This window comes from Phalacrocorax aristotelis, chromosome 3 (genome assembly GCF_949628215.1).
Source record: "Phalacrocorax aristotelis chromosome 3, bGulAri2.1, whole genome shotgun sequence".
NCBI lineage: Eukaryota > Metazoa > Chordata > Aves > Suliformes > Phalacrocoracidae > Phalacrocorax > Phalacrocorax aristotelis.
In genome coordinates, this window is record NC_134278.1 from 26,484,343 (window position 1) to 26,508,970 (window position 24,628).

The 24,628-nt window shown below is 39.5% G+C and overlaps 1 protein-coding gene across 2 annotated transcripts; it reads left to right on the plus strand.

Moving 5' to 3' along the window:
- On the plus strand, positions 1–24,087 carry FBXO9 (F-box protein 9). Of its 2 annotated transcripts, XM_075086968.1 has the most exons (14): positions 1–195; positions 4,158–4,235; positions 5,234–5,392; positions 5,831–5,888; positions 8,376–8,475; positions 11,698–11,828; positions 17,226–17,340; positions 18,016–18,134; positions 18,432–18,522; positions 19,555–19,650; positions 20,423–20,516; positions 21,250–21,404; positions 22,678–22,826; positions 23,294–24,087. In XM_075086968.1, exons 1-13 carry the CDS (start codon positions 193–195, stop codon positions 22,784–22,786), a joined length of 1,308 nt encoding a protein of 435 aa, XP_074943069.1. In that variant the 5' UTR covers positions 1–192; the 3' UTR covers positions 22,787–22,826; positions 23,294–24,087. The 2 variants fall into 2 exon arrangements, with proteins under 2 accessions (XP_074943069.1, XP_074943070.1); XM_075086969.1 differs by lacking the exon at positions 23,294–24,087 and having other exon boundaries at positions 11–195; positions 4,162–4,235; positions 22,678–23,271.
- Positions 24,088–24,628: the final 541 nt, after the last annotated feature.

Sequence of the window (24,628 nt, forward strand, 5' to 3'; positions counted from 1 at the left end):
CCTGCCCCTCACTCCCCGGGAAGATGGCTGCCGTACGCCGGGCCCGCAGTTACTCCCGCTGCGTGGTGCGCTTCTCCGACCGAGAACTCTGCTAAATTGCCCCGTAGCGGGGAGGACACAGGGAGCGAGCGGGGTGGGGGGGGGCAGAGACCCCCCCCCGGGACGGGACAGCGCCGCCCGAGCGTTGGCAGCATGGTGAGCGGGCCCGGGCCGGCCGGGGGGAGGCACCGGGAGCCCCGCGGGGAGGCGGTGGTGGGGGCCCGGCCGCCCCGGCCCCGCCCCGCCATAGTGGGGGGGGACGGGGGGAGCGGGGTGGCAGCGGCGAGGGGTGCGCGGCCGTGGGCGGGAGGAGCGGTCCCCCGAGCCCGGCTGCTGCCTCCCCGCAGCCCTGCTCTCGCCCACCCGCGGCCGCCGGGACCTGCTGCCCCTGGGGAGCGTGCCGCGATCCCGGTTCTGGTCCCGCCGCGCCGCGGGGAGGCCGGGCCGCCCTTCGCGGGGGGCGTTGGGCCCTTGAAGGCCAAACCCAGCTTGGTTCGGGAGCGGTCGAGGTGTCTGTTGGAACATCCGAACAAACCACTGTGTCATGACAGATGAGCGCACCCTGCCTTTCTCTTTCTTCGCTCAAAAGACAGAGGGCATCAAGTCACTTGGTAATTTAAACGGCTCCGTGGGCCAGGCACTCTACTTGTGTGAGGTTGGGATTTAACAGATGATACCAGAAATATTGTTTAGTTCAGCATTCCTTTTCTGGCTGCACCTCAGTATGGATTCACGTATCCCTGATGAGACCTTGATCATTCCACATTAAACCATTTATATAATTCAGGAGCTCTTACAATGCCTTACCACTGCGAATAAACTCTTATTTTTAAACACAGTGTTGCTTCTACCACATTGACAGAACAATGGAGTGACTTCCTCGTTTTCTTCTACAACCAAGAAGAACGTTAGCCATTGGTCACCATTGTGCTCTGTCGTGCTTGCTTCTCCCGTAGTTCTGTACAGTTCACGTGTAGCCCTGGTCAGCTGGTAACAGTCAACTTCGAACTGTTCCTGATCTTGGCTTTATTTCACTGAAATAAAGATCTGAACTATTAAAGGGCTTGACATTACAGTTCAGTAAGCGATTGTTGTGCTCTGAGGAAATCAGTATGCAATTTTTGGTTGCAAAACAGTTAAAACTAAGCTGTGCAAGTAAACTAGTTTTGCATTTGGCAAATCATTTCTACAGCTTTGCAAACAAATCGGAATCAAACCTCAGCTGACTCCTTTTTGCAGGTCACAGTCTCATTCAGATGTTTACTTTTGACATGTTTACCTTTTGGTGACTTGATTGGCTGCCACTTTTCTGAAGGAAACTTATTTGAACTGATCAGTACGTGCCAAGGATGTCTCACTTTCAAGCAAGATAAAGTCACTGTTCCGTATGACAACTTGAAGCGGGAGGAAGGCCAAGAACATAACGATGAACAGGCTAGATTTATCCACTAAGTAGCGGGTACAGTACAGTACAATGTTCTGTGAACTTCAGAAACTATAACTACAACTTAAGTATTGTCAGAATGGGACAAGGAGCCACTTTTCACCAGTCACAACCTGCTTTAGGTGTGGTCTCATGAGCTGTCTGCTAGTGAAGATCCTTGCTTCACCAATATCTGCGTTTACTCATTTGTTCTAGCGAAACCACAGGATTTCAGCAGGTCACGTAAACAGTGGAAAGGTTGTTAACAGAGATCAGTTTTCCAGTCCAGTTAGCCTTGCAGTAGCAATGTGAATTAATTGTTTTACTAGCAAAATTGAAGGGATGGTCACTTATGCTGCCACTGCTGCCAGAGGACAAACCTTTGATATGAGAGACTTCAGATCAGTATAGGGGAGGTAATTATGAAAGTCAAAACTTTGGTTGTAATCAGCTTCATAATGATGTTTTTTGACAGCTTTTAGGCTGTGGACTAGGTCTTCATAGTATGGTGCATTTTTTGTTTGGATTGAGAGCACATTTAAGTTTTAAAGAGCATTGAAGTACATTTTGGAAGCAGCTGGTCCAGAACCATGACTGACTGTGACTCAGAAATGAGGAAGCAGGGCAGTTGACCAGAGACAAGGGGAGGAAAATAAAGACTTTTGAACAGATTACTGAAACAAAAAGTTTTTGAATATGAGGTAAACTTCAGTCAGCTTCATAACTATATAAATAATTTTATCTCTTAAATGAGTTTATTTACAGACTTCATGAGTTAAAGGTTTCAATGGGCGTGCCTTTAGGCACAAGGAGATAGTGTGTTGATTTAGTTTAAAAATTACTAGTTTCTGCATTTTGCAGATAAAACCAGGCTTATTCGGCCCAGACTGAGAGCTGACTGGACATAATCCAGCTGCAAACAAAAAGCCTTGCACTCTGCACGGGCAGAGGTAGGCCTTGTTTGTGTAAGCCCGGTGCCGTAATAATGCACTTACAGACGTCCATTTCAGTGCAAGCTCGTTCTTAGGCTATTTCCATTTGGCCAGTGTAGATGTAATCCCTGGATGCTAAAGTAACATGATAGGACATTCACTGCCTGCAGCCAAATTCTGGAATAAAAAATCCACGAAACTTCTAAGTTATTTACTCCTTGCTCAGATTTAATGCTGCTAGTGCTTTGGAGTGCTTACCTGTTTTCTCCACCAAGAAATTAAAAATGTACAGCCTTAAAATCAGAGTGTAGAAACAGATGCAGTATCTGTTGATTTTAACCAAGCAATTGTAAAAGATAAATTGACTGAGACGTCAATGAAAACACATTTACAGATGACAAGCCAGTAAGTTTGTGGTTGTTTGGGGAACCAGAGACAAGTGCTACAGCTGAACTCCAGGGAGGCGGTTGTCACCAAGACAAAGAGATTAAATGTTGCCTTCCCATCAGGGTTGCCAGTGTTCTGCAGTTTGATCGTGAACTTCCAGATGCTATAAAAAATTTATAAATTTTCTGAATACAACAATGCTTTGATTTCTGCACTTTGATTGTGCAGGAGATAGAGATTTCTTTACGAGAACTCGGAAGAATCTCACTGACAGAGTGTCACTTGCAGTCTTTGAGCACTATCTGCAATAGGAAGGAGTGGGAAACACAACTTCTGTAAGTAGTTGTGGTAATCGTAATGCCAGGTTTACCTTCTTACAACCTCATTTTGCATTACGTTCTTGCAGAACTACAGATGTGAATTTCAGTGCAGAATGGTGGAAAAACTGGGATGCTTCAGCTACAGGAAGAACTTTAAACAAATGTCTTAGTCTTTGTTGAGGCCGTGTTCTCCCCCCCGTCCCACCCCATACTGGCATCTTGCTGCTGTTGTCATTGTAGCGGCTTGTCACTGATGCTCAGAATTAGCTTTCCTTTGTTTTAGTATAGATTCCATAAATCTCAGTATATTTCCCAATAAGAATTTATTTGCTTCTTTTAAGTTTTACTCTTAAACTAGCTGTCTAACTCCTATGTAGAGCCCTGTTAAGTTTAGTTATAGGTCTTATTCAAGGTCTTATTTGTTTAACCTGTCTCACAGCAGTACTGTAAATAAAACCAGCTGTCAAGCTCTCATGCTAGCTTTTTATTTTCTTTTACATTTCTTGTTTATTTTCACATGTAGTTTTTGAGGTTGTCCATATTGCCCCATAATTTTCATAAAATATCTGTTGTTACTCAAAGCAGTGGTCTTTTTGTGCTTTTGTAAATATTAAAACTACTGGTTATCTTTACAATGAGAAGATAGTAATTAAATTTTAATTTCTTGTATGAAGCACACTACTGTTTAATATGGAAGCTTTGGTTCTGTGCTTTGACTTAGACACTGAGTGTATTTATTCAGGTATTATGGCAGTGTACTGATATATGTGAGCCTTCAAGTGATACATATCTAATCTGTGTTGAATTGATGTGCTGATGGACAGAGAGGCAAAACCCGACTTCATTGGGTTAACAGGGAAGTGCAAACAATACCAGTAGTTTTAAGATCAATTTTTATCATCAGTTAAGATGGATCTGTGGGGTAGGTGGGTAGGTTGGGGAAAAGGGGAGTATACTTATATTTTTTTTAATGTGTGTCCATGGCAGTTGTGCTTTGTGAATATGCTGTAGGGACTTATGCAGACTCTATAATCACATCTGACTGCTCTCTACTAGGCAGAAGCTGAAGAAGATTGTCACTCTGATTTGGTAAGAACCGATGACAATGAAAGATCCGGTGAAGCAAATCTTCAGGTATGTCTCTCATGATAGTCTTTTTTTTTTACAGACACGGTACTGCTGTGATTTAAGTTGCATTACTTATGCTCATTTAGTTACCACACATCTGTTGATTTGACAAATGCTTAATCTGTCTGCCCCTCCAAAAGTGAAATGGATGAATTTTGCATTGTGTTCCACTCATCAAATTCCATCTTCAGTTATCTGTATAGATGAAAAGAAAGTTTGTGGCAATTTGGAATTTCTTTGAAGAACTGTAGAAATTGAACAGCAGTTTCTGTATGGATCAAATTCCATTTTAAGTTGTCACTCTCTTCTGGAGCAGAAAGTTGATAAAAGCAGTCTAATAGAAAAGTGTATTCTTTTAGGATACTAGATTTCTGTGTAGTTGCTCTCCAGAAGTCGTGATGATTGCAAGAGACATGTAAAGTATAACTTCAAAGATGCCAAAAAAAAAATGCATGGCAAGAATCATACCTTGTCTCATTTCACAGACCATAGTCCTTTCTTTTTAAAAGATAAAGGAGTGTAGGGTCTGATTTGTATATTGTATAAATGGCAGCCGCAATTGTCATACAGCTTAGTATGCTTGTGTACAAAAAAATAGATTTTCTAAATTTCAATTTCAAAAGCTAATTGACTTCTTTCTTAAGATAACTGTGCATAAACAAGAACAAAAATCATGCCCAGAAAGAATAGTTTTCTATGGAGTCTTAGGTCATAACCATACTATTAAAAACTGCTTCTTGAAACATCAGTTTTTCTTCTGAGGTGAATAGCCCAGATAAAAGCACTTATGGTATTGAATGAGATTGAACAAGTACTTGTGCACTTTTTTTCTAAATTTGCTATAAAACAATTGCTAACTCTCTATGTCTAAACTCACTGAAACCATTTAAGACTTGGAAGTTCACAGCATAATTTTGAAATTATTTTTTATATTTGTACTTTATAATCAGAAGATGTACTGTCTGAATATGTGATAATAAATCAGAGTTAATTGTATTTTTTAGGCAGAGCTCCAGATGTTCAGAGCTCAGTGGATGTTTGAACTTGCCCCAGGTATGAGTTCTAGTGGGCTGGAACCTCTGCCATGCAGACCATCTTCAAGAGGACCTGGAGTAAAGTCTGTAGATGCCAGAGGAAAACAGGAGATAGCAAAAGAGGAAAAGGTACAAAAAAAAAAGATGTATAATTTGGGGATTTTTTTGTGTGTGTGTTAGTATTGCAGTATAACTATCCTAAAAGCTAATGCTAAATTAAATCTAGAGAAACAGCAGAGGTGATTAGCCTGTTGTCCCCTTACTAATGTCTTTCCATAATCCTACACTGATTTTTCTAGTTTTTATGCTTGGCTTTGCATCACCTTCCCAGTCTGTTTCTCAAAGACTGTAGGTAAGGGGCAAGCAGCAGAAGCATGGATAATTTGTTGATTGAAATTTTCAGTTATGGCTTGTAGCACATGAATATGTCTTCTCACTCTATGGAATTATTTTTTCATCTCCTTCATAGGGTACAGTAGGTAAGATGAGAAATAATTCTAGGTCAAATGACAATGCACTTGTATTTGTAAAGAGTTTACGAAGTGTTATGTGTAATTCATTGTGCAGGCAAAAGAACTTTTCCTGAAGGCAGTGGAAGAAGAACAAAATGGGGCCCTTTACGAAGGTAATATGGACGTCTACAATGAACACCCTTATTGCAGAGAATCTAACACTCTCTGATTTGTGTGCAAGACTGCCTGATGCCAGTGAACTTAAACTGCAGGCTAACAGTAATTTGAGAGCTCAATTATTCGGAGCAGTAAACAAACTTGCTATAAAAGAAACCATCATATCACAGTTTTAAGGCTGAGGTAAAGCTGAGGTGATATTGAGAAAAGAATTTCTAGCTTTCAGACAAAACGACAGTGTTTTGAAATCTAGTAATTTAATGAACTACTGGATTGCTTCTTTATGTAACATGCTTCTTTATATGACTTTTGTAACCTGAAATAAGCCTAGTAATTAATCGAAGCAATATGCGGTATTTCCTGTGCTCACAGGAATGTTTTGGGTTTTTTTGGTTTTGGTTTTGGTTTTTTAACTTACACCACATGCTAAGATAGCTTCTTTAAGAATTCCTGAAGTGAACGTTTAAATTTGGTATTCATATTTTATGAGGTTTGCTATAAATATTTAAGATGCTTAGCTTGCTTGCCCTCCTGCTGTCAGCACTAGTAGAAATGGAAATTCAGTGTTTTCTTCCTCATATTTAGTTTTCAGAATATACAGAGTAAGAAGCCCATCCTATCTTCAAGTCCTGTAGGTTAGTAGTGGAGATATCAGTTTTCTATTTCTTTCATGAAAAAAAAACGGAAAACAGAATGTACGTGCCATCCTGCTCATCTGCTAGAGGTTTTGACCACCTTGGTTAAAGTGCAGGTGCAACATATGTCAAGATAGGCAAAACAGAGAGTACTCCAGAAGGTCCTGAACTCAGCCACTTGTTGGATACAAAATTTCCTCTCCACTGTGGGTGTTTTCCTCCCCTTGCAAGGGATTTCTGGTTGTTCCAGATCTCAAACTGAGAGAAATATGAGTCTCCAGTAGGTAATAAAATTAGTTGGTTCAGTTTCTAATTTATTATGTGTTTTTACAGGGCAAAATTACTTTGATTTGAGACTTAAACAGAACTGGACTGTTTGTACACTTATATCAATATGACACCTTAGAGACAGGGTCCTACACCAGACACAGATATATTACTGAGCACATGTTGAGACATCTGTTTTCAGACCACACTTTCATCTGCTGACCTGGCCCAGGTCACCAGAATCCAAGTGGATTTTATATCAGCCTGCTTCTGAAATCTGCTGGTACCTGATGTTTGTTAGACAGTTACGTGTGGCAGCTAGTTCATGTTTATGTACAGTACAGACCTTGCTGCAAGATTAAATGCTAAAGTTGAGACTGATCTCTGTGTAGCTGGCTGCTGGTATTCCTTATCCTCACAAGCCAAAGGGTACTACTTGTCAGTCACCAGGCCTGACGTGAACTCAAGGAAATAGGAACACTTACTTGGCTCAAACTCAGGTTTCTCAGACTCTAGTGTGTCAAATTCTGAGCTCCACACTCACCCATGTTTTATTTTGAGGTTTGTTTTTAAGGGTCCAAACTGAGGGAGAGATGCCCTCTGATCTCGGTATCACCATGTGGAAATATGGTGATACATAGAGACGTATAAATACATAGATGATTTTATAATACTGGTATTAAAACAGACTGAATGTACATACAGTGAATCTGCTTAAATTAAGAAGGATCCACAGAGTTAACTCAGAAGAAAGACATTCTGCAGCTTCAATCACAGTTCCCACAGGGTGATTTTCCTGGGCCTGTTTCTCTGCTCAGTGTTCGTAGCATTTTTGGAGTGTTAAAGGCAGAAGTGCTTTCTCTGCGTGCTAGAAGAAACATGATCTGTCAGTTTTTCCTTCACGCCCCGTAGTCCTGTGCTTGCCACATAGCTTTTTTAAAAGGCTCCTTTCCTCCAGTCAGGTTCCTCACCCTCAGTGTTTTAAGTGCTTCTATAGTTTCCAGGGTTTTGCCACAGTAAAATTTGTTTGGTGTCTTTTGTTGGAGTTTTAAAATTACGACAATATTTTGTTGATCTTTCTCACCTTTATGATGTTGTGTATGTCTGAATGACTGCCTGTACCAGACTGGAGATTTAGGGTACCTGCATCATCGTTCAAATTCTTTTTCATGTCACTTATGAATATAATGCCTAAAATCTTTATGGCTTGCTAAGAAAGCTTTGTAAGTGCTGGGCAACAAACAAAATCAGGGCTTTATAATGGTTTAATGTAAAATTTTTATTCTGTAATTGAATTTGTAGTAGTTAAGGTAAATCTGTAAAAGCTGAAGTACATCTGAGAGACCTCTTTATTCTGATAGAGTACGTGAAGTTTTTAGTTTTGAAAATAGGTGCTTAATGTGCCTCTCTTCTGTATTGAATTTAAACCTAACCCCTTTAGACTAAATAAAATTTACTAGGCAAAGGCATTTTCCACCTTTTTAGCACTTTTAGCTGAAGCCATCTCTCTGAAGAAAATCTTTGCTTTGATAAGCTAGTATAGGCATCAGGCATGTTTAAATATTAAACCTTTGTTTTCAGCCATCAAGTTTTATCGTCTAGCCATGCAGCTTGTACCTGACATAGAGTTTAAGATCACCTATACACGGTCCCCAGATAGTGATGGAGTTGGAAAGAGGTGGTAAGTATGAAAATTTACTAATTAAGTGCATTAGGAGTACTGAAACCTGAGATTTTGTTTCTAAAGCATATTAATTTTCTACCGTGACACACAGTTGTACATGACTTAACATTTGGAAAACTTGTCTACTTTCATTTGAAGTGATTGCTTCATAAAAAGTTTTCAGACGCATTAGTCCCAGGAGGGCTTTTCTATACTGTAGTTCAGAGAAGGTAACAGGCTTGTTTGGAGTTAGTTCCATTCAAGTGGAAGGGTTACGAATAGTTATGTTGTTACTTAAAAAAAGAAAAAAACATCAGTCACTTTATTACTTCTGATTTCTGGTTTTCAGATTTATGAGTTATACATTTAGGATCATCTACAAAATTGTAGATAGCAAAAAGATCAATTAGTAAAAGCTTTGTACCATGGAATAAGCATCGTAATTAAGCATGGGAATATACTACTGTTCTTGGGCTGATTAACACAGCCAAGTGGGAGCCTTTTCAATAAGTAGAGCAATACATTTAGAAGCTCATAGATTGTAATCTGAGTAGTCTAGTCTGTCGTCATTACAAGAATTGGAATACTGCTAGCCTCAACACACCAGATGTGTAGTGGCTTAAAGTTGGCCTGACTTGAGCCCAAGACTTATGTTGGAGGACAGGGTTCAGGTTAGGGCCAAAAATTCTGTTATAGCTCAGATAGCATAGTGAAGACAAATTTATGAAACGGAGCTTCTCAATTTACTCGTTACTAGTAGCAGCCATATATGCCTCTGATAGCTACAAGAAATCAAGAGTTTTAAAACTGAGAATAAAAAAGGAAAGTACAGCCATGTCCGTGCGGTATTACTAGCTCAATCTTGTAGCCCTAGGGCAGCACAGCTTCTATGCAGCAGTTGACTCAATATAAAAGAGAGTAAGATGAGCCAAGTGCTTTATTTATATCCGTTACTGTAGTTTCTGAATGCATTGCCAGCATTAAATCTTTGCGGTGCATTTGTGCACTAGGAAAAATACTGGATGATAAACTACAGTCACATACAAGTCTTCATTTTCTTAGGATTATTTTCTTACTTCAGCATTGTTTTCTCTACTCCCTTCATCAAGCCTCTCTGACACCAAATTGGGCATGAGTGTTGATCTGCTGGAGGGTAGGAAGGCTCTGCAGAGAGACCTGGACAGGCTGGATCGATGGGCCGAGGTCAATTGTATGGGGTTCAACAAGGCCAAGTGCCGGGTCCTGCACTTGGGTCACAACAACCCCATGCAACACTACAGGCTTGGGGAAGGGTGGCTGGAGAGCTGCCCAGTGGAAAAGGGCCTGGGGGTGTTGGCTGGCAGCCGGCTGAACATGAGGCAGCAGTGTGCCCAGGTGGCCAAGCAGGCCAACAGCATCCTGTCTTGTATCAGGAATAGTGTGGCCAGCAGGAGCAGGGAGGTGATTGTGCCCCTGTACTCGGCACTGGTGAGGCCGCACCTCGAGTACTGTGTTTCAGTTTTGGGCCCCTCAGTACAAGAAGGACATTGAGTTGCTGGAGTGTGTCCAGAGAAGGGCAACGAAGCTGGTGAAGGGTCTGGAGAGCAGGTCTTATGAGGAGAGGTTGAGGGAACTGGGGTTGTTTAGCCTGGAGAAGAGGAGGCTGAGGGGAGACGTTATCGCTCTCTACAGCTCCCTGAATTGAGGTTGTAGCGAGGTGGGTGCTGGTCTCTCCTCCCAAGTTACTAGTGATAGGACGAGAGGAAATGGCCTCAAGCTGCGTCAGGGGAGTTTTAGATTGGATATTAGGAAACATTGCTTGACTGAAAGGGTTGTCCGCGGCTGGAAGTGGTTGAGTCACCATATCTGGTGACTGGTATTTAAAAGATGTGTACATGTGGTGCTTAGGGACATGGTTTAGTGGTGGGATTGGTGGTGCTAGGTTGATGGTTGGACTCGATGATCTTAAAGGTCTTTTCTAACCTAAATGATTCTATGAATTTTCATTCAGCTTTGTAAACGTTGCTGCACTGTCCTTAGTACAACATGACAGTGAAGGAAAACCAGCCATTGCTCTTAATTGTTGTTTAAAAGCAGGATTTGTAGATGTGTGCTTTTTCAAGAGATACTAGTTGTGGTGGTTTTGCTTTCTGAATTACTGTTCTTGATGTTTTTTACCACCTTGGTAAGAAAAAACAGATTACACAATTCCATTTGAAAAGAACAGTTTACATTGTGGCCTGTAGGTGCTGAGACTGGCCATAATACTAAAGAAAATAAAGGAAGTTCAGTGCAAGATCTTACTCTAGTCTTAGTTATGACAGGCCCAAACATAACTGTCTTCTCTGTAATGCTTTAAAACCCATTGGTAGGTCCGCTAGTTGCTTGCTTATATTCTAGGCTCATTCTGTTAAGATTGTTTCAAGTAGAATTGAATAATATTAAAAAGTGACTGGAAGATCTTTTAGCTAGCTTATATACCAAGTCAGGGGAAAGAGTATTTTGTGACGAGATCAAGGAGAGTTGTGTACTTTGTGATTACTTGGTGCAAGCAAGCATGCATCTATTAAAGACTTGTGTTATGACATACAACTTATATTTAGATTTTTTTGAATGTGGTAATGTTTATTTATCACTCAGTAATCCTTCAGGTTTACTGATAAGTGGCAAGCATACTGTTTTGTTCCGCTAACTTGTTCTTGCTCTTGAAATTTTTTACGTCTGCCTATTTACAGAATTGGTGAAAGGCAAGTTTTCCTTCATTACTGATGAATAAACCCACTGAGGATCACTCTTCAGTGACTAATACAAGAGTAAAAAAAAAAACCACCTCATTTTTTCAGTATCATGCATTGTGACAGGATTAGAAAATATAACTTTCTGTTAATGACCATTTATTTCCTGCATCTGGTTTATCTTAGGCAGAGTAAGAGATGAGATCTGTCTTTTCATGGGGTCAAGCAATTCTTCAGTGACTTCACTAAAAACAGTGAACAGTGAAGTCAAATGCAAAAAGAAACTGGAATTGGAATTAAATGAAAAAAAAAAAAGTTGTTACTGTCAGATGGATTCCAGCAAAATCTAAATGAACTTGATAAGATTGCAGTAGTTTTATCGTAGGATGAAATGAGATTGCTTTAAAAACTTACCGGAAAAAAACCTATATTAAATGAGGGTGAGGCAGTGGATTGATGCCAAGATAAGGCCATCTGTTGGTATGTTTTGTCCAATATCACAATGTTGGCATTCTCCCTTTTCTAGTGTTGAGGATAACAAAGAGGATGACAAAATGGCCGATCTCCTGTCGGATTTCCAGCAGCAGTTAACTCTTCAGGAATCTTCAGTCAAACTTTGTCAGCCTGAGGTTGATGTCAGCCAGACCCATATCTCAGGTATGAGTTAAGATACAGATTTCAGAGACAGAATATATAGAGATGTTTCACTCTATTAAAACATTTGTCTCCTTCATTCTAAAGCCACCTTTAAAAAAATATACACAGTATCTATTTACTTTTATAGTTATATGTAAAGCAAAAGAGGTCATCAACTAGTCAAATAGATCTTTTTCTCATACATGATTTTGTCTTTATCACACAAGCTTTTCCATATAGTACTACTACTAAGTAGAACTTTTCAGGATCAGAGTCATACTTAAAAGTAGCAACTTCTAGGAATGGCCTTGCTGAAGTAAGTGCATTCCAATTTTCCTTCCAGTTAACATTTGGAAGAGTGAAATGTGGGGCTTTTTGTTTTGGTTTGCAAATACTACAGTTCTGAGATGTGAATAAGAGACAATTGTTCTGTGAAGAACACACATCTTTGCATTTCCAGTTTTTATCTGATTCTGTATCAGATTTGTACAACAAATATGTTTTCAGGTTCAGCAAGACTATATAACGTAGCTAGAAAGGTTTTTGAAGGTTAATGTTTTTTAGTGCTTTAGTTCTAGGACAGTCAACCAGAGACTTTCTTACGAGATTAAATTGTAGAGAGTGTATATAGGCTATGAACTCTCTTAAAATCAGATGCTTCTAAAGCATGTGCGCTTTGCATCACAAATTATCAATTGCTCTTGGAAATCTTGGCCTGATCTCTGTTCTGCTCAAGGAAGGAAAATAAAGTAAGTGTAGCAAGCTGTTCAAGTCAAAACATTAAAAAAAAAAAAAGTTGTTTATTTTTTTTCAAATTTTAAAAACTGGCATTGTACACTTGGGAAAGCATCTTTTTTTTGCCATTGAAGTCAAGATGTTGTAGACATGAGTATAAAATGATCTCAGGAGATGTCTCTTTTGAGAAGCAATCTTAGTCTCTTTCGAGTTTTATTTTCTGCCTTCCTGCCAGTCTTGTGTTACAATATTTTGTTTATTGACTCTTATAGCAGAATGAAAACTGTTAAAATCATGATGTCTGCTTCAGAAGTTAGTAGGCTGGAAAGGATTCCTCTTGGTCAATTCAGTAGTACAGTAGTCGCAGACCTCAGCAGCCCAAGGAAAACTGAAACAATGTGAAGCAACGGATTTGGCTGAATTGATTTCCGATGTTCCATTTTACATTTTATTGACATTCGTAATCTTAGAATACTGGTTAACCCTTACAACAGGACAGGATCAGACCTCTGCTATGTAACTGACATAGTTACTTCCCCTCCCTAGTATATAAGCAATTTGTCATAGCAGGTTTTTTTTTCCTTTTACACAGCGAAGTTTAGGACTAAGATAACATTCTTCACCAGAAATACTATAATATTGTTCCTACAGGGTGTGCCCAGTGTCTGAAGCAGAGTGTCTTAACAATCCCTAGTTTACTAGAAACTTAGAAACATGGATGATAAGACAGATAATCAAAGGCTTTGGCTGACTGGCGACTATCAGAATGGAAGATGTATATGGTTAGCACTAGTGAGAGATTTTTAAGCCTTTGTATCTCCCGTTCTCCAAGGCATTAAGAGTTCACATACTGAAGAGCTCGTAAGTTGCCAGAGACTGTTTTGTACTTTGCAGCAGTAATCTGCACAACTTTTGTTTATACTGGAACAGTAATTTAATGGTTGCAAATACAGGCAATATAGCCAATTTATGACTTCTCACTAATAAAACATAGAATTAAGTCAGATTCATGAAACGAGATGTGTGTTAAACGAATACAGAAACTGGTGCCCAATGAGGTGTACGTACTTTTTTTTTATCACGTTAGTACTCTGAAACGTGAAACTTAAGTTTCATAAGGTTTTATAGCAAAAACAGTATCGCTGGATTTGTGGGAGTGCAGCAATGCAGTTTTTTTACAAAGCATATTTTTTCACAAAAAATCAGGATTGTATTAAATTGCGGTCTCTACCACAGTATTTACAGCTAGTTACTGATTAATGTATCTTTGTGCTGTTCAGCTATTTTCTCCATTTCATCTCAAAGCAATTATACTGAGTAAAAGTCATAAAGTCTTAAGTGCATGTGGTAATACAGTTCAGGCCATAGAATCTGGAAAGCAGCAGTAGTTGAAAATAAATGAAGTGTAATTCTTGGTGGTAGAAGATTAATAAACAAGGTTATACCCAACAGAAACAACAAAGAAAACTCAGGGAGGCAGAAAGTTATTAGAAATAATTTTGACTTAATTTCCCAGGACTTTCTCACTGAACTTTTAATGCTAGGAAAATTATCATATGATCTTCTGGTGCTTTGATCAGGATGCTCTATCGAATGCCTCTGGGTTAAAGTCAAAGGAGTCGTCTCCAAGCAGGACCTCACAGTGGGCATCTGATATCGACCTCCTAACAACGATGCCGATGCCGATGAAGCGATACTTGGGGCACTAAAGCAAACTTCTGGCCAACAGAACCTGGACCTGACGAGTGACTTCAACTACCCAGACATCTGCCGGAAGAACTATACAGCATGTCATCCACCAAGTTCCTGGAATGCAGAGAACTGTTTCCTGATACAAATGTTAGATGTGCCAACCAGGAATGAGGCACTGCTGGACTTGCTATTCACAAACCGAGAAAGCCTGCTTTGTAATATCTCAGTTAGTGGTAGCCTTGGCTGCAGTGACCACAATATTGCGGAGTTCGTGATCCTGCTGAGCGTGCTGAAGGTCAGCTCTAAGATGAGGGTTCTGGATTTTAGAAGGGCAAGCTTCAGTTCACTCAGGGCTCAGTTGGGAGGGATTTGATGGGAAGCTTCCATGGAAGACAAAGGAGCTAGTGAGTGCTGGGAGTTCTTCAAGAACTCTCTCTTGGAAGCACAAAGCCAATTTATCCCCTACGAAGGAAAGGGAAGTAAGCAGCACAAGAGGCCCCCGTGGCTCAGCCATGACCTCCTGGGTCTACTCAAATCCAAAAGGGAAGCACATCAGAGATGGGGAAGTGGAGGATTATCCCTCGAGAGCTACAAGGGTGTTGCTATGGCATGCAGAGATGCAGTTAGAAAAGCAAAAGCCCAGCTCAAATTGAAACTGGCTGTAGGTGTCAAAAATAACAAGAAAGGTTTCTTCAGGTATGTTAACCATAAGCAGAAAAAGAAGGAAAACATAGGCCCACTGTTAAACAGAAAAGGAGAGTCAATCACCAACGATGCGGAATAGGCAGAGTCCTCAACACTTTCTTCACCTCTGTCTTTACCATCACTGTCGGGAACGTTTGGGAACGAAATTGCCAGTTGATCCAAACACCGACCCACCATCAGTGAAGGAAGAGTTAGTACATGAATTACTACAGGAGCCTGACCCCCACAAATCAATGGGCCCTGACGCCATCCACCCGAGGGTGTTGAGAGAGCTGGCTGATATCATAGCAAGGCCACCCTCCATAATCATCGAGAAGTTGTGGAGAACGGGGGATGTCCCAGAGGACTGGAGGAAGGCAAATGTTACCCCTATCTACCAGAAGGGCTCGAGGGAGGATCCGGGTAACTATAGGCCCATCAGCCTTACTTCAATCCCTGGGAAAGTTATGGAATGAATCCTCCTGGGGGCCATCACAAGTCAAATGAAGCACGTGATTGGGAAAAGCCAACATGGCTTCAGTAAAGGCAGATCGTGCTTGACAAACCTGGTGGCCTTCTATGACAAAGTGACTTGCCTGGTTGACATGGGGTGGGCGGTGGACACTGTCTACCTGGACTTCTCCAAGGCTTTTGGTATGGTTCCCTACAGTCTCCTCCTGGAGAAATTAATGCGTTATGGCCTAGAGGAGTGGTCTGTGCAGTGGGTGGGGAGCTGACTGACAGGCCGCACCCAAAGGGTGGTGATAAATAGCTCCTTTTCCAAGCGGCAACCTGTCACTAGTGGAGCCCCCCAGGGATCACTATGGGGCCCAATGTTATTCAATATCTTTATAAGTGATCTGGATAACGGCATCAAGCATCACTGATGAAGTTTGCAGATGACACCAAATTGAGTGGGGAAGTAGACACTCCAGAAGGGAGAGCTGCTCTGCAGGGAGATCTGGATGGGCTGGAAGAGTGGGCTAACAAGAACCTTATGAAGGTCAACAAGGACAAGTGTAAGATCATGCACCTGGCTGGAGAGCAGCTCTGTGGAAAGGGAGCTGGGGGTCCTGGTGGACAGGAAGCTCAACACGAGCGAATAGTGTGCTGCTGTGGCCAAGAAGGCCAACAGGATGCTGGGTTGCATCAAAAAGGGCATCACCAGCAGAGATAAAGAAGTCATTATCCCACTCTACTCAGCTCTTGTCAGGCCACACCTGGAGTACTGTGTACAGTTCTGGTCCCTGCTATACAAAAAGGATGTGGACAGGCTGGAAGGTGTCCAGAGAAGGGCCACCAAGATGATCAAAGGACTGGGAAGCCTGCCATACGAGGCTAGGCTGGGACAACTGGGTTTGTTCAGCCTTGAGAAAAGGAGGCTTAGCCGGGATCTTATCACCATGTACCAGTACTTAAGGGGTAGCTACAAAGAAGACAGAGACTCCCTTTTTGCAAGGAGTCCCATGGAGAGGACAAGGGGGAATGGACACAAATTGCTCTTGGGGACATTCCGATTGGACACAAGAGGAAAATTTTTCACAGTGAGGACATTCACCATTGGAATAATCTCCCCAGGGAAGTGGTTGACTCGGCCACGTTGGACACTTTCCGGAGTTGTCTGGCCAGGGTGCTGGGCCATCTTGTTTGGACTGTGCTCTTCCTAGAAAGGTTGGACTAAATGATCCCTGAGTTCCCTTCCAACCTGTGATTCTGTGTGATTCTGTCATTATCTTGTATTACATTAGAGGAAGTCTTTCAACACAACAGTTCTATGTTATATCATTTTCAGTCACTGGACCTGTACCACAAAATATAATGATATCATATCAATTTCATAGTGGATAGGTTGTGCTTAGGACCTTTATTCCAGTACTGAACCTGACCTGAGCTTATTTAGCTTGTCCTGCAAAAGCAATATGCTTTGAGGTAATGTTACACACTAGGTATGTTTGAAGAAAATACTGCTTCACAGGCATTGTGGATGTGCAATGTATACGGGAAATTTTTGGTATACCAGTTTACAGCTGTGGATATTTGTAGTCTAAAACTATGTTTTATCCTGTCATCTTACCATAAGGTGCTTTCAGCTCTTGGTTTTTGTTCTTCCACTATGTGACTTTTTTTCTAATGTACAGTGACTTTTTAAATTAAAGATAATTTTTTTTTCCTGTCATCTGCCTACAATGTGAAAAAGTAGGATTTTTTATGGAAAGTGAGAACTTCAGTAGTGGTCAAACCTGGAATTATAGATAACCTATTGACTTATAGGTTACCATCTAACAAGGATTTGTTTTCTCTTTGCAGCGTTGCCTATGGAAGTACTAATGTACATTTTCCGATGGGTGGTTTCGAGTGACTTGGACCTAAGATCGTTAGAGCAATTATCTCTTGTTTGTCGAGGATTTTACATTTGCGCCAGGTATTGTAGATAAGTTGTCTAGAGCGAAATTTCTCTCTGCTCTAAGGAAGAAAAAAGGGCTTTTTTATGCTCAAGCATATGTAAACAGTATGTAAAGGTCGATAATAAATCCATAGAGCAAAATTGCCTGTGGTGGAAAGGTGGGTTTTATTGGCTTTTTGCTTTTAGGCTGCTAAATTGTACATGCAGGACTGTGTCCTCCTTTTTCTTCCCATGGCAATTTTCATGTTATGCTCCTCATAGTGCTAATCAGCTTTCGAATACACTGCTAAATGTTATGTTAGATAGATGACTTCATGTAATAAAAAATGTTGCTGAAAGTCTTATTTGCACTACCTTGTTTGAAAATCAGAGTTACAGGGTGTCCACAATAATGTCTGTTGTGTTGTCATTCTCATATGGCCACGCAGGGAAGTGCCAGGCTGCTGCGATGTTGTGTTTTGTATTTGGCTGAAAATGGCGTTGTGTTCTTGAATTGCACTGGGAGAAGGAAGTGGCTTTCAAATGCTCCAGGATTAAGTAAATTAGTCAATGATTTTAAATTCTGAGCTACTGTGCAATAAAGTTTCTTTCAGTTGCATCCAACTAAATAATGGAGTATGTTACTTTGTTACATAAATGCTAAAAAAGGTTTGCAGGAAAGTTATGGGGTTTCCTTTTTCTCATTTTCACTAGGGATCCTGAAATCTGGCATCAAGTCTGTTTGAAAGTATGGGGCAGGAGCTGCAATAAACTTGTTCCATATGCCTCTTGGAGGGAAATGTTTTTGGAAAGGCCTCGCGTTCGATTTGATGGTAAGGTGTACTTTTGGAAATAGTTTTGGTTTTTTTACTCCATGTAGTCTTGACAGAAACTATCAGGTGGGTTTGGTGTTTATGGAATTGTTGTTAGACCTAATCTGAATTTGTTTGGGCTTTTGAATTTCTAGAATACCTGTGAAGAGAAGGGAAGGGTGCAAGGGACGAAAATAAACTTTAATGTATTTAAGTAATGAAAATAAACTCAAAAGTTTTAGATTATTGGGTTTTTAATCTTAAATATTCTATGCACTTCATTTTTTGTTTGTATACATATATCTTCCTTTCCTGTAGGTGTATATATCAGCAAGACAAAATACATACGTCAAGGAGAGCAATCTCTTGATGGTTTCTATAGAGCGTGGCACCAAGTGGAATATTACAGGTAGAACTGTAGTACAATGAGTGAGTGAAATGTTTCTCTCTCTTAAGTTTAAATCCAGCCTTGATATCACAAACATTAACTATTCTGTAAAACTCAGTAGAACTACTACAGTGTGTAAAGCTATGTTTTGAGAATAGGTATTAAGAAATAGGATTTATTATGACAGAGATGGCCTTAGAAACACATTTCATGCTCAATTATGCCATTTCATGTGGACAAAACTTAAACAGTAACAACAGTAATACTTGTCCACAGATTTCTTTCCCCAAATCACTTCTGCTTTACATTTCTGATACAGTAATTGTTTTCAGGAAAGGGGAAACAAGTGATATATGAGAATTGTCTTTTAACTTATTTGTAACCAATTGTAAATAACCAAGAGGTTCGGCTTTCTCAACTTGCTGTAAATATCTTGCCATTTACTTTCCTCAGCCCGTTTTTCTGCTGTTGTTCGTCTTGCTGTTACCAGCATTTTTTGTTCCACTCTGCTGTCCCTTCTGAAGCTGGAAACTGTTAATAGAAATCGTTGAATCTCGTGGCTTATTTCTGTAGTCTCACAAACATCAGCACAGTATCTGAGTACTGTAAAAATTGATCAGATCCCAGAACCTGCAAAAGTCCATATGACATTGTCCATCCTGTAGTGATACTGTAATTAATATTGTGTTGCGTTTGTCTCAATCAATGCTAGCAATGGAGAAACTTACTTGAGGAGAGTTTGATTCCAGGGTAGCCTTCTTGCTTTAATTAGAAGTGACAAAACTCCTGAACTTCTGCCCTCTTTCATAACTCTTCATAACTTGATCTTTTAATCTTCAAAACTCTCTTTTGATTTCTGATCTACTTTTTCTGTTATACCGTACGTTAAGAAATGTGTTTTCAAATCCTGTTAAGTTCTATATCCTTCTGGGAAACATTCTGTGATTTAAAAAACAAAACAAAACAAAAAATCCAAACCCAACAACAACAAAAAACTTCAGCAGAAAAAGGATATATTTTCTAGCTTTGTATTGTGTAATTATATTTTTGCAGGTATTTGAGATTCTTTCCAGATGGTCAAGTTATGATGCTAACAACTCCTGAAGATCCCCCATCTATAGTTCCTCGCTTAAGGACTAAAAATACAAGGTTATTCAAATAAAATATTTGGCTCTACAGTTTTCATGTTGCTTCTACCTGGCAATTTCTATTTACTTTTGTCTTGGATTCTATATCCTGGCTTAGCAAAGCAAGAGTAAAATACAATGTTATTCATATTGTGTTATAGTTGTTTATGGTTCCCTTCTGGGAACCACAAAAAATTCTGGTCTTTATGCAAACATATCCTTCATTTTAAGGTCCTGATACTGAAATTAGATTTTGTTTGCGGGTTATGTGATTTTAAACTTCTAAAGGAAGTAGATAGAAGAATACATGCTATTAGCTTGGTGGTTTTAGAATCCTTTTAAAGATACTATTTTGTTATTGACTACCTTCTCACACTTCCTTGAATGTTCGAAGGAAAGTGAAGATTTTGGTGGGATATGACTAAATTATTGTTTGATTTCTTTTTGATGTTTGCATAAACTTATTTAAAACATAGAAAATTGTGACTTCAGAACAGGTTTGAGCTATTCACCAGAAGTCTTAAGATATTTAGCAGTAAGCTAGGTAGAACTGACTAACTTATCTTTACTGTCCTATCTGAGAAAATGAAAAGCAACCTTCTAAAATGTTTTCATCATTTTGTATCATCAGTGAGCCTGGTACTTTACTAAGTGGAAATAAAATGTAGTTTCCTTGATCATGATATGCAGTCAGTTGTCTTCTCATTGCTGATATTTGTATTTTAAGTACATCACTCTTTTGAGACAGAGAATATTTTCCTGTCCTTGACACTATCCTCCTCTCAACCTTCCAGAACGGATGCAATCTTGCTTGGCCATTATCGCCTTTCCCAGGAAACAGACAATCAAACCAAAGTATTTGCTGTAATAATGAAGAAAAAGGAGGAGGTAGGTAGCAAAATAGAACAGAGGAAAAATAGTTTAAGGAGGGCGCATTTTAATAGGTGTTTTCTCAAACTGAATATTTTAAGGCACCTGAAGATTTGCGTTACACATTTGGATTAAAAAATTAATTTCATTTTTTAAATGGTTTAAAAATAAAATATATTAAGCTTGGTGTTTAATCTTATCTTTTTTCCCCAAATTTGTAATCACCTTTTTATTAAGGCAGATAAATATCTGGTTCACGTTTGAGCAATAGTTTCCCCCCTTAGGCTTAATTGCCACGTGTGGTGCTGTTAGGTAGTTTGTTAACATCGTTAACAAACAGAAGGGAAAGATGAAGAGGTCATTTCCTGAGATCAGTTTTGACTGCATGCAGTTATGTTCCACAGAATTAAATAAAACTAAATAAGCAGTATTCATTAATTGAACTCTGAATGATTTGGTCAACTTATTCACATCACAAAATTTTCAGATTAACAAAGTGTCAAGAGAAACTTTTGAAGAGTTAGAAGTGTTGCATTACTGTACAGTGTGTTTGCATAGTTTGGGTGGTGTCCTCCATGCTTATCTTACTTTCTGTGAAAACCTCTTCCATAATTAACGTCTGAATTGATGTATTTTCAAGGAATACAGGTACTTGCATGAGAGTTTAACATTCTGGCCTCACAGTTACTTAGGCCTCAGGATTAATAGTTGCACAATGTGTTCTCATGAAACTTCTTTTCTCTTTGTACAGAAACCAATTGACTACCACAAATACAGGTATTTCCGCCGTGTTCCTGCACAAGAAACAGATCACAGTTTTCATGTAGGACTACAGCTGTGCTCCAGTGGGCGCCAGAGGTTCAACAAGCTTGTCTGGATACATCATTCTTGTCACATAACTTACAGGTAAGTAAATGGGGAATAAGACCAAAGAAGGATACTTAACTGTAGAAACACAGGTGACATTAATTTGTCCAGTACTAAGTACAGAAGATGTAAAGACTGAGAGACTTATGAGGCTTTAACAGAATGTCCTGAAAACAGTAACTGGTCCTGATTTGATATATCATAATGAACTTTTACTTTAAGAAATCCCAGAATTTTTGTAACTTTTTATAATGGTATGGGAAGTTTCTGAAGCAGTAGAACTGCAGTATTTTAGCCATTTAAAGGATTTATGCACAGTGTTTGAATGATTTCAGAACTGAATCGGTGTTGAATGACTTAGTGTGGTGCTAGTAAAAGGGTGTGGAAAACATATTCATTAAGGTATGTTTCTTTTTCCTGTGGATATGCAAGCTAAAAATGTCTGCAGTCATCATGTGAGAACTGTATACACGCTTGTGACCAGCTGTTCTGATCACTAACCAAACAAGAGCCGTGGCTGCTGGCCTGACGCTCTAAATTAGTGTCAATTTGGCCGTCCAGATGTTTGTTGTTGGCATATAGGGTGGATTTAGGCCTTGTCTTCCAATCTTCTTATTCTTTATATTCAGTGTTTTTATAGGGACATAGCTCAGCTGTTGAGCTGTAAGTATATAAAATCTAGGAAGTAAACTACTGGTGGTTGGGAGTATAGGTAAATTCCATAAGCAGAAGAATTGCTTTTATGAAAACTAATATTTTCATACCTAATTTATGAAGAAGCGGCAATATCACAGGCATTCTTTTCAGTACTGCTCAGGTTCTGCTGTACCTCTCAGTATGGTGGTGTCCTTTTGAAACTAGAGTAAAAAATGAGTATCAAACACAGCTAGGAGAATATATGTTTTTTGACACTGATGTTCAGAAATACTTGGGTTTCTTCTTTTTAAAGTTTTGTAAAGATACAGGTTTTGCTGTCACTCTGTATTCTGATTTCAGGGTTTTAAGTGAAACAAATGAAAGGGGATTTTTTACTTCCATATTAATATGGTGACTTGAGTGACATCCTGCGCTGTTTCAAGTTGTGGAGCTAATAAGAATGGAAGGGGGAAGTGGTTTCTTTGATATTGACATAGAAGTGTATTCTCTATAGTGTGATTCAGGCAACTTTCAGATGCTTTCAGAATGAGGCAGTAGGAAAGACACATTCCAGCTGTACTTTGGTGCACATACTGTACTGTGGAATTTGATTTCATTATTGAGGGACTTAAACAGCAACTTGTGTCTAACTTAACTTTTACAATACTCTTTGCAGATCGACCGGTGAGACAGCTGTTACTACTTTCGACATTGACAAAATGTACACCCCTTTGTTCTTTGCACGAGTGAAGAGTTTTACTGCATTTTCAGAAAAGCCGCTCTAAGAAACACCTTTTCCTCTCGCAGCTCTTGCATGAATAAAAGGTTGTAGCTAATGAGCACTTAAGTTATAAATGTGTATATATTTGGAACATTTTAAAATTCTGGGGAATTTTTTGAAGGCAGTATGTTCTGTTTGATTATGAATGGCTGGGGTTTTGTTTTGAGATCAAGCTTATGAGTATTAAACACCTTTACTTTGTGACAAGAATTTGATAATAATTTTGTTGTTTGTTTTGGTTTGTTGTTTTGTTGTTTGGGTTTTTTTTAAAAAAAAGATTTTATAAATCAGTCTGCTTAAAATGCGAGTCTTCATCTGCCTGGACACTGGTTTGTCCAAAAGGAATTGTTACAGGAAAATGTCACTGTCCATGGGACAGTCTGTGTGGTCTCTGGTGAAGGCTTGAAATGTGGAGAGGAGAAGGTTGTCTTTTATCTGTTCAATGTCTGACTTTAAAATAACTTCAAATAAATGTTTTCTTTAAATTAAGCTTATTTTGTTTGCCTTTAAGATCTGGCATTTTGTCAACATCAACCTTAAGGAGAAACAATCAAGGGCAAGCAAGCAAGCATGAAGTATAAAGTTTAACTGCAGAGGTACATCCCCACCAATACAGTGATGTCAGTTGGTCATAAATGTAATTTGATTTTGATAGAAGTGCAGTGGAGCCTGCCTTCTCGACAGGATGAGCATGAAAGGGAGAGGGGTTTGGGCAGTGAATTGTTCTCTTGTACCTTAGGATGAGTTTGCAGGGTACGTGGCTCTGCTTGAGAAGTGTCACAGTGCAATGGTGAAATGCTGTGTGTACTGCTTGTGCATTGGCCAGGTCTGAATGCACAGGTAAGCAGGGCTCACTTGGGTGTGATTGTAATGTGTTATAACCCTTCATCTAACCTTGCTACAGATGCTGTAAACCCTTTGAGCATTTGTTGTACTAAGATAAATTTTAAGGCTGCTGTAGATGTTCAGGTGCTGTGTACTGCTAATCATGAAGTGTACCTTGAGGTGTGGTGCAGGTACTGTACGCTGCTTCTCCTGCATATATCGCTTGAGAGTGTAGTGCAGACACTGTAATGCCGCTTATTATATATGTATCTTGGATTCTGAAAGAACTGAAGCTTTTTAGTGTAGTTTTTTAAAGTGATTTTGCATAATTTACCTTTTAACATCTCGTTTCTGGACTTGAGGACTAAAATGTGAAAGCTGTGGAAAGAGCTATACTTGTTCCATAATTTATAAAGTGTATCTTCACAGGAGCTACATGATTAAATATACATCCAATAAATCATGATTTTGAACATGCAATCCCTTGCAATTTCTTATTTTGCCAAGAAATCATTCTTCTCATGCAGTTAAAGATGATTAGTTAGGAGTTACCATGCATAAACTACATGCTAGGCAAGATTGACAGGTAGAATTAATCTCTTAATGACTTTTTATTATACTACTTACAGGTTATCTGAGAAAAGTAGAGAAGCTTTCAGGTACGTGAGTTCTGGATAAGGTTGTGTATATCTGAAACTTTGTGGTTTTTCTAGCTAGGCTAATAAGACTCTGCCTATAATCTTTCTTTGGCCTATGTCCTTAGACTGCGGTTGCACTGTTACTTCACAGAACATTTAGTAAGGAGTGTATTGTGTTCTCACTGCTGAAGGGAAAAATGATTGCTTAGAATATCAGCTTCATGTTTTGAAATACTGCCAAGTTTGTAGACAGGGGAAGTTGTTAGTTACCTGTGCTTTTGTTGAGGGTGAAAGATAAAGATCTGATTCTGCCTGCTGAGAAATGTCGAAAGTTTTTGTCACAAGAACCAGAAGATGATACCGATTATTTGTTTAGGTATAGT

Coding starts and splice junctions, on each gene's coding strand:
- FBXO9 (XM_075086968.1), top strand. Junction 4,236..5,233: donor CCGGTGAAGCAAATCTTCAG/GTATGTCTCTCA, acceptor TGTATTTTTTAG/GCAGAGCTCCAGATGTTCAG. Junction 5,889..8,375: donor AAATGGGGCCCTTTACGAAG/GTAATATGGACG, acceptor CTTTGTTTTCAG/CCATCAAGTTTTATCGTCTA.